Source organism: Anser cygnoides, chromosome 2 (assembly GCF_040182565.1).
Source record: "Anser cygnoides isolate HZ-2024a breed goose chromosome 2, Taihu_goose_T2T_genome, whole genome shotgun sequence".
In the NCBI taxonomy this organism is placed as follows: domain Eukaryota; kingdom Metazoa; phylum Chordata; class Aves; order Anseriformes; family Anatidae; genus Anser; species Anser cygnoides.
The window spans coordinates 50,485,818-50,500,271 of NC_089874.1; the positions used below are offsets into that span (position 1 = coordinate 50,485,818).

General features: G+C 41.2%; 1 protein-coding gene across 1 annotated transcript; it reads left to right on the forward strand.

Moving 5' to 3' along the window:
• Positions 1–2,009: 2,009 nt before the first annotated feature.
• On the forward strand, positions 2,010–13,722 carry LOC136789879 (nuclear pore complex protein Nup153-like). The gene is made up of 8 exons (XM_066991163.1): positions 2,010–3,166; positions 5,284–5,532; positions 6,606–6,745; positions 6,828–6,950; positions 9,132–9,242; positions 9,518–9,571; positions 11,827–11,985; positions 13,261–13,722. The coding sequence occupies exons 1-8, from the start codon at positions 2,971–2,973 to the stop codon at positions 13,333–13,335; spliced, it is 1,107 nt and encodes a 368-aa protein (XP_066847264.1). The 5' UTR covers positions 2,010–2,970; the 3' UTR covers positions 13,336–13,722.
• The last annotated feature ends 732 nt before the right edge of the window (positions 13,723–14,454 follow it).

A 14,454-nucleotide genomic window follows, 5' to 3' on the forward strand; every position in this document is an offset into this window, starting at 1 on the left:
GGTTGAAGCGGTGATGTTTCTTCACTTACCTGACTTGACTCAACACCGTGATTTTCCCCGAATTGTTCTACGGAGTCTGGTTGTCTGCGTTTTACAAGGTCGCCTGCTAAGCGTTCTTATCGCTGCAAGCACACCTCAATACCCCATTCCTTACCTTTAAACAACGTAACTCTGCAAAAACAACATTTTTATTCCCACGAGGGGCAGGGCAGGCCCCGCGGCGCGTGGCGGCGGGGGGCGGGGGGGCCCCGTGACGGCACCGAACGCGGGGGGGGGGCGGTATGGCCTCGGGCGGCGCGACCGGTAGCGGCGCGACCGGCAGCGGCATGGCCGGCGGTGGCAGGGCCGGTGGCGGCGGGGCGCCGGGCGGCAGCCCAGGAGCCCGATCAGGAGGAGGAGGAGCAGGAGGAGGAGGAGGAGGAGGAGGAGGAGGAGGAGGAGCGGCCGGCGGCAAGGTGAAGAGGCGGCGCCACCGTTTGGGCGCCGCGAAGCCCCCCTGTGCCAGGAGCAAGCGGGTGAGGAGCGGCCCCCCCACAGCGGGCCCTTCCCCCTCAGCCCACCAGTTACCCCCTTACTTACCCCCTTACCTTACCCGCCCCTTTATCCCCTTAGTTACCCCCTACCCACCTCCTTACCCCCTTAGTTACCCTCTCGACCGCTTAGTTACCCCCTTAGTTACCCCCTCAACGGCTTAGTTACCCCCTTAGTTACCCCCTCAGCCCCTTCCTAACCCCCTCAGTTATCCCCTCAGCCCCTTACTTACCCCCTTACCCCTCTACCCAGCCCATTACCCCCCTCCTCCCCCTCCCCTTCACCCCCAGCCCGCTGCCCTCAGGACCCCCAGTGCCACCCCCAGGGCTTTCCCCGCTCCCTGCACCCCTCCTCAGCCCATCATCAATTCTCTGAACGTTACCTGCCAGGCTTTGCTTCTCGTTTGTGCTGTAGGGTACAGCAGGTTGATGGTGAAAGCGGTCCGTCAATTCGGGCTGTGAAAATCCCCGTGCTGGAGGGGGGACGCGCCGAGATCCCTCCCAGCAGCTCTTTGCTAAGAAATGTCAGGACGCCCAGAGAGATGCTCTGGAGATGCCCTCTGCACATGTTTGTTCAGCCAAAACCTCTCCGCTATTAAATGAGCAACGTAGCTGAGGGGATTGATTATCATATGCAAAACCAAGGGAGCGCTACGCATGGATAGCTGCTCAATTAGGTTTTTATCACTTGCAGAAATGCCAAGTCCCTTATACCATATATTGACAATCAATCTTGTCCATCTAAAGCTGGCCTGGAAGGGCAATGCAAACATTCCCCACGCTTACAGAGCAACCGTTGAAACCTCTGGCTTGAACAGTGCATTAATGTTGAAAGTGCCATAGCTTGCGTGTGCCGACACCGTGTAGCTAACTGATAAACCTTACACGTGGATTAAAAATAATCAGTGGAGATGGTTTTCTAACTTTTCCATTGTCTGTTATCTCTGCGTGTTTTCCAGTAGGTTTATTTAAAGAGTGTGCCAGAGCAAACACGTGCGTGGGGATATCTGGGGGATTCTGCACAGAGAATGGCTGCTGCACATCCAGCGCAGATCAAATTAACAGTAACTTATCGGGGAAGAATTTTAATGATTTGATAAATAGACAAACTGATCGGTGTTACATGTGTGCATTTATTATAGCAGTTAGCTTTGTAACCAGACGAATCGTGCAAATGTTCATAACGTAAAAGGACGAGCTTTGAGCAGATAGCTTGCTTAGAGCATTTGTCAATTAATTCCAGTTTATTTTCAATATCATGTCCACTCTGCAGAAGGTTCTGTGGCTTAATGTTAATTGTCTCTCAGTGATGCAGTTGGGGAGGCACGAAAGCGACCGATGCGATTTTGTGAGGTTATACCTCTGGTTCTGATCCCTACCCCGCTGTTTTTCTCATCCTTCCCCCTACAACTTTAGTCGATAAGTCGATTCTTAGAAATACTTAAATAGATGTGTTTTGTGTGGTTGTGATCATAATTACAGCCCACCAAACCCTCTGTCTCTTACCATTAAGCTCTGAAGGTGCCTGGGCACTGTCGACAGTATAGTTAGCAGCTTCAAAGTTCCTGGGAACTAGTCCTGGATCTAATTTACTTTTTTTTTTTCCCCCTACCTGCAGGAGGGATGATTAGCAGGATGCCTAGCTCATGATTGTCAGCTTTCTGGATATTAATTTTTATTATTAATTTTTATTATTAATTATATTCATTTATATTAATTTATCTTTTATTTAACTGTAGTTCCTGGGGATTTCGGCCAGGTGGGAATTCTCCGATCGTACCCGATGTATGCCGCAGAGTCAGTCTTCTACAAAATACAGCAACAGCTTTAGAAGGCTCTTGCAAGAGGAGGTGCTGGTGCTATAGCTATAGCTGTGTTTCTTCCAGGACATCTTCTGGGTTAGCCTGACTGTTGAGAGCAGAACTGTTTTTTGTGCGTATAGTCACTGCAATTCAGCATTACTAAAATTGAAAATATTTAGATTCACTGATTTTAATGGGTAGTATGGTCCTGACTGTCGCAGTAGATAGTTGCTGAACTTCTGGTTTAGTTGGTTTTCACGTGAGGGTGCGAAGAGGAAGAGTCCTGGAACAAGTCTGTAGGTCAGGAGCTGTTCAGGCGTAGAGTTTCCTGATAGCCTTGCAGATTGACGACCTGCTGGTGAATTTTGGCAGAGGTTTCAAAACTTTGAACCTTGCCAAGGTCACTTGGAAGTGCAGAAAGTGATAGGTAGTTGTAAATCAATCTTAGGTGAATTTTAGGTTTACCAGAAGTGTAGCGATCCTATGCCAGGGATCAACCTCGTCGTCGTCTTCTGAATATTTGCTGTATAATATCTGTCTTCAAGGTCCGTGGAAGGTGGTATCCCAGCATATGCTGTTGACTGTGTTTCTGTAATTAAACAACTGTTTTTTCTTTCAAGCAGGGAATAATTAGCAGAATGACAGAAACTGTGAGAAATATTGTACCGGCCTGGCTGCAGAAGTATTTCAATAAGCGTGAGGAGGAGTGTGTAGACAGAAATGAATCTGCAAACCAGGAGGAGACTCCGGTAAACTATCACCACGATTATGCAGATGAAGATACCATAATCGATGAGAGATTCACGCCTGAACCAGCAAGAATAAGTAGACAAGGTATGTGAAAAATCATTTGGAATTCTGGCCATCTGTATTTATTCACAGATTTCTAGTTTTGAATCTGAATTTCAAAAGGAAATTGGAATGAGGGTTTTGACAGAATGAAAAACAAACAAAAAAGTCAAAACAACTGTTTGTGAAACCGTCTTAGCTTTAAACTGTATACACAGTTACGAAGCATACATCTTATGCTCTTGGAAGGCATCAGTTAACTTTAGGTACTCTATTAGCCAGGTGCTAAATGCTGAAAATAAGTCATTTGCAAGTGTGCTGGGTTGCATTTTCCATCTTTTAAAAGATATGGAATGAAAATCTGTCTAATTGCCTAAGGCAATTAAAAAAATTAATTTGTTTTGCAGTCTTCGAAACAAAAGACTAGATGCTAGAATGGCAGAGGAAAATTCCGTCTCGTGTCCCGACTTTGTTTGTTTTGTTTTGTTTTGTTTTGGGCTTTGATCAATTTAGTAAAGTTCCTTGTTAACTTGATGGTGAACTGGGGAACTTGTGCACGGATGTGGTTTATGAGATTATTATCCTTAAAATATTCAATAACTTTAAGGTCTACACGGGGGGAGGGGGTGTCTTTGAGAAGGTATTTGGACCGTTGGCAACGAGGTTTGCAACTCCTTTACCTCATGAAAGATTAATTTGTCTTATATCCAGTGCCTCTCACTGTTCCTGTAGTCCTGTTGTATAAATTTGCATCTATTCTTATTTGAGTTTCTCTTAAATTAGCTGTTTTGGGGAAGTCAGCTTTAAATAAGTAAAGAAGTTTTGTCTGAGCGTGCGTAGGTAACCATAGATAATGTGGAAAGTCAGTTGCTTCTGTTGTTGGCAGAATCAAAAAATAAGGAGGAAATATCTTTGCCTCCAATCTCATCTAATTGTGAACAAGGAGATTGATGGCTTTGTGTGTAGCTGTAGCTTGGGAATGAGTTTGGAGAAAAGAACAGAGAAGGTCTTCATGACTGAGGAACACATGTTGGCTTTCCTATGTAACTGCGTGAAAGGAGCTTTCAGTAAGAACAGCTGCACTGCAAGCTTGCTAACTCCAGGAGCTCAGGAGCAGGCGGACACCCTCGAACCTTATGCAGCTTATGTTGCTGTCCGTGGGTGTTACTTACTATGCTTAAGAATAAGATATTTTTTTTTAATTATTACTACATTTTGAAACCAATGTGTCTCTTCATTTCTGAGGTATCATTGTGCTGGAGCCTATATTGGGTGGCCTTCCGCCTCAATAACTTTCTGTATCTCAAACGGTGCTGTCCTAAAAATCTGCTCATGGTTTGGAGAGCTAATTAGTGGTACTGCAGTGGTTATGAAGATTGAAGTAACTAGTTTAAGCTTCAGTTCAAGTATCAAGAGGATAGTGGCTCAAAGTCATTTGAATTGCCCAGATTCCTGGGAGAGACAGTAGGCTTTCATCAGGCAAAATACCCATGCATAGTTCCATTCATTTAGCAAGATAGACTTCAAGGCCACCTATTCCAGGCCACTGGCATTGTTTGCAGACCCTTTGCTTCAAGAGGGAAAAATGCTCATCTGGTTACTTGGGTCAACATCCTTGTCCCTTGGGTCAAAATCCCAATAGTTAATGGGTAGGAGATGATGTTTTGCCTCTAACGTGAGCTGATATGGAAGAACTTGGGAAAAAAGTACTGCAAACGTTCATTTTCATGTTGTGTATTCAGATTAATATAACCTTTGTTCCAATATTATGGAAGCTGCAGTGTTATCTGTAACTTACCGTGTAATCTCAAATTTTGTAAAGCTTATTGCAAGCTGTACATGGGAGAAGGAGTATATATGTTTGATTTAGTGAACGGCCAAGTCAGCGTTAGAGCATTTGAGCACGGGGTCAGAATGTGGTGTTGTAAAACCTCATAGTTAACTACTTCTGGATGCAACATTAATACTGTGTATCGCAAGCAGTGTTGTTGTTGTAGCCAGACAGTTAGATGCAACCGTATCTGGGTGAGGAAGAAGTTAAATTTGGCTTCTCTCTTTTTGCGCTTAGAACTTGGCAATAGCATGGCTGTCGATAGGAAACAGGTTTTGGCTTCTGTGAGCTTGTCTATAGCAAAGCTAATTATCTCCCTGTTCTTGTCTAGAACCATCCACAAGTAGATCAGCACTGAACTTCCCAGTTGCGTTAACAAGGCCCTCTCTTCGTTTGAGCCACCTGAATTATACCATGCTGGATTCTCCTGTCCCACCTTGTCAGCCCTCGACATCTTCTATATTTGGCATTGGCAGTCCTAGGCTCTCCTTCATAAAAGAAATAGAAGATTCTACCTCTGAAAAAGACGATGATAACATCTCAACAACCAGTGATTCCTCCTCTAGAGCATCTGCTGAAGGTGATTTTTGTGTTCTCTGTTTAATTGACTTTTTTTTTAATGTGAAGTACCTTGCGTTCTTTAATATTCCACATCACCTTAGTAAATAAAATAGGTGAATGTCAACTTTGGATGCGAGAATTAAATTGAATTTTTAGTGTTTTAGAAGTATATAATCCTATCACCTTTTTAATAGAAGCGTGCTTTGGAATACGTTTATGATACCCTGATGTTAGAAAGAGTCAGTGCTGAAATATACACATTCAGCTAGGTTATATGTAAATTTTGAACTGGGACGGTAGGAAATCAGGCTGACTTGCCGTAGCTTGACAACTAGGCTGATTGTCTAGAAGGAAGAGTGACTCAGACCTTTCTTGGTAGAAGGCTTCAGCTGTCAATACTTTCATGTCTTTTGCCAAATTCATTGAGGAAAGCACACCATTTTAAAATAAAAAATAAGCATCGTGTCGATGTAGGTTGGTACCTAGGTCTTCTCGCTGAAAGGGCGAACAGCAGGTTTGCAGCTTTTTCTAGTCCCCCATAGAGACAGGGACTGACGTGTGCTCAGCAGGTTTTCCAGAGAACTTTTGTACAGCTGAGAGTAGAGTTGCTGGGCTTTAGCAATATAACCTGAGTGCACTAGAACTTTCTGGTGTGTCTTCGTAAAACATACATGGGCAGAAGATCGTTAACTCTTAGAGCAGCCTTTGGGGAATCTTCCAGGTTTAAAACCTGTGCGATTATGATCTGTGCTGGCCTCCAGCCTTCTACCAACATAGAAAAAAACTTTGTTTGTACAAATGCACTGATGTTTATGCGGTCCTCTTTTATCTTAGCATGAAGGAAAAAAAATCTGCATTGGAAGCACAATATTAACTTGGTAAGATTGCTGAAAACTACTTGCAGCTCTGTGAACAGTTTTCAAGTTTGTAGGTGATACTTGGTTTTCAGTCTGTACGTGAAGTTGATCTATTTAAAGAAGCTGAAGTCATGCTTATTTTTCTGTATTGAAGAACTTGAATTAGTGTGATCTTTATTGTTAAAGTTCTGTACGTACGAGAGGCATTTACATCTAGCATACGTCATTTTGGCAGATGTTGCAGTTTTAAAAAATACTTCATCGTCACTGCTCTGGCCCACAGAAGCTGAAAGAACTCATTCCCTCTCGCAGCATTCTGCAGCTAGCTCTAAGAAACCTGCATTCAGTTTATCTGCTTTTGGAGGACTGTGTCCTGTAAGTACTGCACAGTATTTCTTTTAATCAGTTTGAATGTGTACCTGTTTTTCTATCCACTTATCGTACTGTGTTTCCGTAGGCATGTGGAAGCATGTCTGTTTTTAAGGAAAAGCAGCTTGGGTTTTCTCCATTTTACCCCGGAAAGACGGCCTATGGTGGTGCAGCTGCAAGATCTAGGCAGCCAAAGACGGAACCTTATCGGGTATGAGAAAAGTAGTGTAGTGGGAAATAGTGATGGAAATAAAAAAAGCAGCACTGCCAAAGGAGCTTTGAGCAGGGAGCTGAATATGTGGTAACAGTTGCTCTTCTGCCCTCTTGGTCTACACAAATAGACGAGATTGATTTCTGTTTAAATTCTTTTATAACAGTTTTTACCACAGGTAATACTTGTCAGAAAGAACAAGAATGACAGTTTGGGCAAGTTGTTGGTAGTTGGGGTTTCCTCTATTGTTAGGTCTTTCAAAAAATTCCATTTAAGTGCCATTGTCTGCCTCTGACTACATTACGTTAAAATAACATGATGCAAAAAAACCAATGACAGCCTAACTTTGAAAACTTGTGTTTATGGTAGCAAAAGCTACAGTAGTCAAACCTGGCTAATATTTATCTGTGGATCTTCTTTTCCAAGCATGCCTACATTCATGCTATGGATATGTTGTATAAGCCTGCAGTCTTTGAAAATATGTAAAATCAACTTGGCTGATCCTTTGTTCTTCTGGTACACAGAGGCATGCAGGACTAAATGCAGTCTCAAGATAAGCAGTGACATGCTTTCTGTTTTGAAGGATTCATATAGTTCTTGAAGAGAGTTATTTGCCCCCAAGAGTTCTTGGAAATACCAAATAAAAACTGCTGACAACTCTGATTAGCTAGAGCTGAATCGAAACGGAAAGTCAAATCAGGTTTGGTAGGAATGTATTTAAATGAAAGTGACTTTTATCGATAAATCAAAAGGAATTTTAAGAAAATGAAAACGCGGGTTTGCTGGCTCTGTTCTGACAGTCCATTTGTGCAACGGAAAAAGGGCAGTACAAGTACCTCACTTACGGGAAACCTTGAAACCTTGTGGTGCAAAGCTGGGAACCCTCTTTGGTCGGCTATTTTTGTTTTTTACAATATTACTGCATTATGGTAAAAAGAGGAACCAAAATACTAGGCTTTTAAAGGAGAGAGTAGCTTGCAAGCTTCTTGCTGCTTGCTGTGAATGACAGCAAGGTACTAGAGAGTCCAGCGAAGGGCCACCAAGATGATCAAGGGACTGGGAGCACCTCTCCTCTGAGGAGAGGCAGGGACTGCTGGGCCCGTTTAGCATGGAGGAGAGGAGGTTCAGGGGGGATCTTATTGGTGTAAAAAAATACCTGAATGGATGGTGCAAAGAGCATAGAGAGCCATTGTGTTTTCAGCAGTGCCCAGTGCCAGGTCAAGAGGCAACAGGCACAAACTGAAACGTGAGGCTCTGAGCATCAGGAAACGCTTTTGCACTGTGCGGGTGATGGAGCCCTGGCACGGGTTGCCCGGAGAGGCTGTGGAGTCTCCCTCTTTGGAGGTCTTCAAGAGCTGACTTGACATGGTCCTGGGCAACCTGCTCGGGGTGGCCCTGCTTGAGCGGGGGGGTAGACCAGGCGATCTCTAGAGGTCACTTCCAACCTTAACCATTCTGTGGTTCTGTGAGTCTCACTTGTGTTTTTACATGCTGCGTGGTCTGCTTCCTGTCTTCACATCGTGTGATAAGCACAGTGTGGTTATATGAGGGATTTAACCTGGGAAGAAAAAAAGTCACACCAAAGGAAGTTTTTGACTGATATTTGAAGTTGGGTGGTGCAAATACACAGTTTACTTTTTCAGTGTAATGTTTAGATCTGTTACAGTTTAAATCAGATCTTTATCTTTTAAGACAAAGATTTGCAGCCAACTTTAATCTTGGGGGAAGGGAGGAAGCAAGAGAGAAGTAAAACTAGTTCCTGGTTATGATTGTATACACCGATTTTGAGATGGTACACTTAGACCATCGTGAAACTCTGAGGTCTGTGTTGTTACTGAAAATGCTTTCTGTACCACCACAAGCCTTTTCTTGAGTTCTGTTTCCCTGATTACTGCTTCGGAGGCCTTAGCAGTCCTAGCATCATCCGTCTTGACCTTTTACAAGTACGGAGTTCTTTTACTGCTCGTGCAACAAGCACGTGCAAGATGCACTGAGGCCCAAGGTAAACTTCATTAAACTCCGAATGTATTCTCTTCTTTATGGCTTGAACTCCCAGTGACTGCATTTTTCTCTGTCATCGGAATATATTGATTGTATCATCAGTGTAGCCTTGGGACATAAAATACATGCCTCCTTAGCTGAGAATTGACCATTGTAACACTTAAAATGCTAATTTTTCAGGCACAAAAGAGAGCGAAAGCTAGACAAGAAACTGTGCGGCCCCGCGCTACCTTAAGTACCGCTGCACGGTGCATCTTGGAGGCAGTGGAGAAGCTGTCAAGCCCTTTGTTGGTAAATAGCACTTCTTTTAATCTGTTTTTGCTTCATGTGTTTATAAAACTTAGTAAATGTGCCGTCAAAGGATAAAGATAAAACTATTCTTCCTTACGTTGTGGCCGGTTTAATTTATTGTGCTATTTTTTCAACAGGATGCTAAAAGAATGGCATCTCTTTTGCCGCTGTGTTGTATAAGTTGACCATGAACCCCCACATTTTTGTTGCAGGGAACCCTCTGTCTCAGGAAAAAAAATTGCCCTCTAATATTTATGCTTTGTTTTTTCCCTTAGCCTCCGGACATAGATAAACCGGATATTACTGACTTCCAGTCCAAACGAAGAAAGGTAAGAACCAATAATGTCTTAAGCTGAGGTAGATAACTTTTTCAATGCTTTATCACTATTAGAAAAATTTTCTCAAACCTCAGTGACAACATAGACATCAAATCAAGTTAATATTGGCATGTATCCACAGTAGATGATGGGCTGTGAAGATTACTCAGGTTAAGAATTATGTTATCTTTGTAAGTTGAGAGCAACAACTCTAGAACACACCAAGTGGTTTTATCTTGTCCCCCAACTTGGGGTGAAGCTGCATATTAAAATTCCTGTTGAGGAAAGTTTTCTCTTGAAGAAATGATCACAAATAGAAAAATGGTGATTGAGTGGTCATATAGACTTTGTACAGACTTCCGTGTTCATTCGGGCACAGAAAACTAGTTTTTGTGCTTTTTATCACCATTCAAAGTAAAGACGAGGAAAATCGTTAATTTCCGACGCTATAAATCTTACGCTCCTAAATTCCTATTTGGAGGTAGCACAGAACTGGTGATAATGCTGTGGTAAAGCATGACTTCCTTTCATTTTGTTTAAAAAATGAAAACTAGTCATCTTTTTTTGATGACTTTAGTTAGGGGTATCCTTGGGCTTATTAAATTGCAAAGCCCTTAAATGACCACTTGAAGATCAGGTGACTGAAGGAAATAACAAGATGTGCAAACTTTTCATCTTCTGTTCTAATGAGAAAAGGGACAGTGTCTCAAGAAGTTTCTGTGCTAATTCCTTGATTGGATGGATGTATAATTAAGTTTACAATCACTTCAGAGTTTACAAACATCTCAGATTTCCTGGACCATCTTTTCACCATCTGCCAAATTACAAGGGCATGGAGAAGTGAAGTATATCATAAATATTATCCAAATAACTAAAACCAAATCTGGTGTGAATTCTCAGTTATATTATAGCAATACACCTGTGATAAGGCATTAAGAAAGATCTGCCAGATTTGCAACAGAGAGCCTGAAATTGTCAGCCACTAAATGAATGTTGCACGCAGCTGTCAGTGGGTGAAAGGAGATAGATTGTCTATTCATAATACTAGAATTCATAATAGTGGCGGGAGAAGGGTAGCCCGGGATGAGAAGCAATTATTTGCTGAGGAGATGATCGTGTGTTTTCCTGCTAAAGTGAACATGCGGTTGACGGAACACTTGTGCACTCAGGCTAAACTTCTGCAGTGGGTAGCAGTGATGTGGTATTTTTCTTATTTCAAGGAACTGTACCAGGCAGAATAGCTCTTGGTGTATTGAATGCCTAACTGGGGGAATTAATATTTTTCTTTTTTACCTTTAAAACCAGCAATGAACCATCGTTCACTCGAAGTAGATTTGTGAACTTACATAAAACATGTTTTATTCAAGGTTTCAAACTGAATGTAGTATTTTTTAGAAAGATGTATTTTTATATACTTTAGAGAGAGTGTGAATTCTATTACTAAGAGTTGGGAGATACTGTGAAATTAAAGCTGCAGCGTAAACGATTTCCTGTTGGTATTGATTTGAACAATAGCATGCTTCCTAAGACTGTATTTTCTGATCCTTAAGACCGCAGGCGGAGCCATCGGTAAATCTTGTAGCCTTTAGGGTTTTTTTTCTGTCTGACAGTTCAGTTAAGTCAGTTTTGCAGAACACGCAGTGGTCTGTGTTAAAAATTAATTCTGGTCTGTGAAAATGCTTTGAAAAGAGAAGTCAACCCACTACTTGAAGTGCATCTAATGCACATGTAAAGCATTGGATCATATTTTAATGAATGAGATTATTGTAAGATTGACAAGTTGTTTTTTTTTTTGAATGTGTTCTATTGTTTGTGTAACTTTGAAGGGGGAAAATGTAGGGGATGTGAAGCCCGGAAGCCTGTATAATTAGTTGCTTAACACTTCGAATGTTAAATTAATGAATTAAGCTACTGAAAAAAAAAATCACAGTGTGGGCAGAGGAAAAGATAGGAGCATATTCTAGGAACATGGGTTATTTTAATTATGGTAGCGTGAATTATTTTGTCTATGAAGCTAACTGCCAAATTTTGAAATGGAATTGAGTCAGACTTTGGCTACTTATATATAGCTTTATGGATTTCGTTACTGGTTTTCTGGTGATTTCCCTCTACAAGTTGAACGGTTTTTAGAATTTTCAAATTGTATTCACTGAGTGCCAAGACCGATGGGGTGAGGTTTATAGTTCTGTAATTTGTTTTCATCAATAAATATTGGAATTAATTTGGGTGGACGTAAGGATAAATTGATTGCTGTTTCCCTTTCAAAGCTGGAATCCCAGAATGCATTCGAGCCTCCATCTGTCAAGAGACTTGTGACACCAACGGTAAACCATCAACCGATGCGTTATACGCGGTATTCTGAACCATCACCGACTTCAACTACTCAGTCCAGCAAAATTTGCCAGAGAGTAGACACAAAGTACCAAGTGAGTACATTTTTGAGTCCTTATGTGCCTGTTTTTTTTTTTTTTTCCAGTCTTGGAATGTTTCTCAAACCAATTGTTATCCTATCTTTGCAAAAAGTACTGATAGTATGTTTGAGGCGAGCTTTAAGGCAGTGAAAACCATTGTGAAATAGATTGAGCTTTTATGGATTTAATTCTGTTTTTGGAACACTCAGTGTCTTGTGGTTGTTTTCACGATGTCATGATGTGCTATTGAGTCATCCTGTTCTCAGTGAAAGAATATTAAAAGACAGAAATGTTTTCCTTCTATATTCTCATGTACACAAAGGTGTCACTGATGAAACATGCTCGTGTTCTGTGTAAACTATTCCAGGTGAGCTATGTGCTCCAAGTGAGAGTTCTGACAATGTGCTGAGTTATCGTTTTTGATTGCTTTGGAGTAGATGGAGTCTGATAAATTTTCCATAAAATTAAATGGGCATCTCTTTCTGCGAAAACATCTGTGTTTCCAGTATCGGTCTGAGTGTACAAATGACCACGTGTTAAGTGTATGGGCTTTTTAGGCTGGAAATCAAAGTGGACAGTAATACTGGTTGCTTATTGCTTTTAACTCTTTCAATCTCTGTATTGTTTAGCCAGCACAATCTCCATTTGGTAAAGTTCTAAAATGAATGTAGCAGCAACTGCTTAGTTTTTTGGGGGGGTAGAGTTTTTTCGGTTTTTTTTGCTTGTTTGTTGATAAATGATAGAAAACAGAAAAGTATGTCCCTTTTACGGGGTTGGTAAACACAAGTTTTGATGAAAACTCTCCCCCCCACACGCACAATTTTTGTCATTTTGTTTAAATTAATTACTTTCTTTGTTAGAGGATTTGACAAATTTGATTTAGTGTTCTATCAGTTTGTCCTCAATGCTGAGTGAAGCAGTGATGCTTACTTAGTAAATCCATAGAATTAGTGATTTATACACCATTACTTGTTCACGCATACCAAAGAATGGTTTTGACAGCATAATTGCGTACGCTTCTTCTGTTCCTGTTCTTCTGATTTGCTTTGCTTAAAGCAAATTAAACAGTTGTTGTAAGTGGTCTTATCGTGGTCAATGTATTAGTTGTGACCTCCGGAGGTCCCTTCCAACCTGTACTGTAATATTGGCTTTCTTCTAAAAATAAGTAGATAAAATGCCATCTATCCTTGTAGTTGTAGGAAGAAGGAATGGATTGAGACTGCAGCACTTTGAATCTGTGATGCTTTCTGAAATGAGTTATGATTAAACTTAGCCTTTTCTGTCTTTCAGGAATCTTCAGTTATGACTGCAATCGGTGATGACCTAATTACTGACGGTAATAAGGGTTCTATCATTGTCACTTGAGTTTAGCCATACTTGTGCCTTTTAACAATACAAGCCAACCTCTACTGGATGAAGAACATCTTGAAAATTCAGCTGAGGTCAAACCTCTGTGGGGCTGATCTGCAATCAGCTGGGGTTTTAAAGCTGATACAGCATACACTGACCGCATCAAGTAAAACGGGACACTGTCAATGCTTCGCAGCAGGTTTCTTGTACTTGTGCCTTCATTCCCATTTGAAAATGGTCTAATACAGAATTTTGTTCTTTGTATTGATTCCGCTAAACAGATTTTATATTAGAAACTCAGTAATATGCAAAAGCTTTGTTCTCCACCCTGAGGTAAAAGCTTATGTTGCAGATTCCAAAAGGAGGATTCAGCTTGCACTTACAAATACGGTACAAAACATATTTGTGTCCTGGAAGGTTTGCAAAATTCCTCACGTGGAGGCATTTTGTGTTAGTGTTTAGAAACTATCCTATGTAACGTGTATTGCCGTAGAAGTGAATTAAGTGACTCTTGGGAAGGTTTCATGGCTGGTTATCCTTAAACGTTATCTTTACTATCTTAAACATTGTCTTTGTCTTTATCTTGAAAGACAGTTCTAGTCCCAGCCTTCTAATATACAAATTCCCAAAAGTTGGAGCTGTGAGGCTCAAAATTTTAGAGGACTAAATACCTCACTAAAATTAGTAGATCTAATAGCTTATTACACTTAGCTTAAAATACATTTTATTAGCCATTTCACGTGAAGTTTTTTTGTGCGCATGCCTCAGATTTGATACTTGGACTTACCAGGCTTTTATTTTCAGATCCACAGCTCTACTTGGATGTTGATGAAATGAACAGACAATTCACGGAGACGAGCGAAGAACTCTGCGATTCACTCATGAATTGTCACTGGCAACCTCTGGATACGGTCACTTCTGAAATCCCCTCTGCTATTTAAGTGTCTTCTAGAGCATGACCGTTAGGACCAAAGTGCTAAAACTACATTTCTTCTACATTATTCTAGCTCATAAGTTTTAAAGCACAATGATAGGTTGGGGTTTTTTTGCTATGCTTTTGACAGTTTCTGTAATCTTTTTGTTCATCACTCTCTTCTTGGAGCATCATGAAGTCATGTAAATATTCGAGAAATG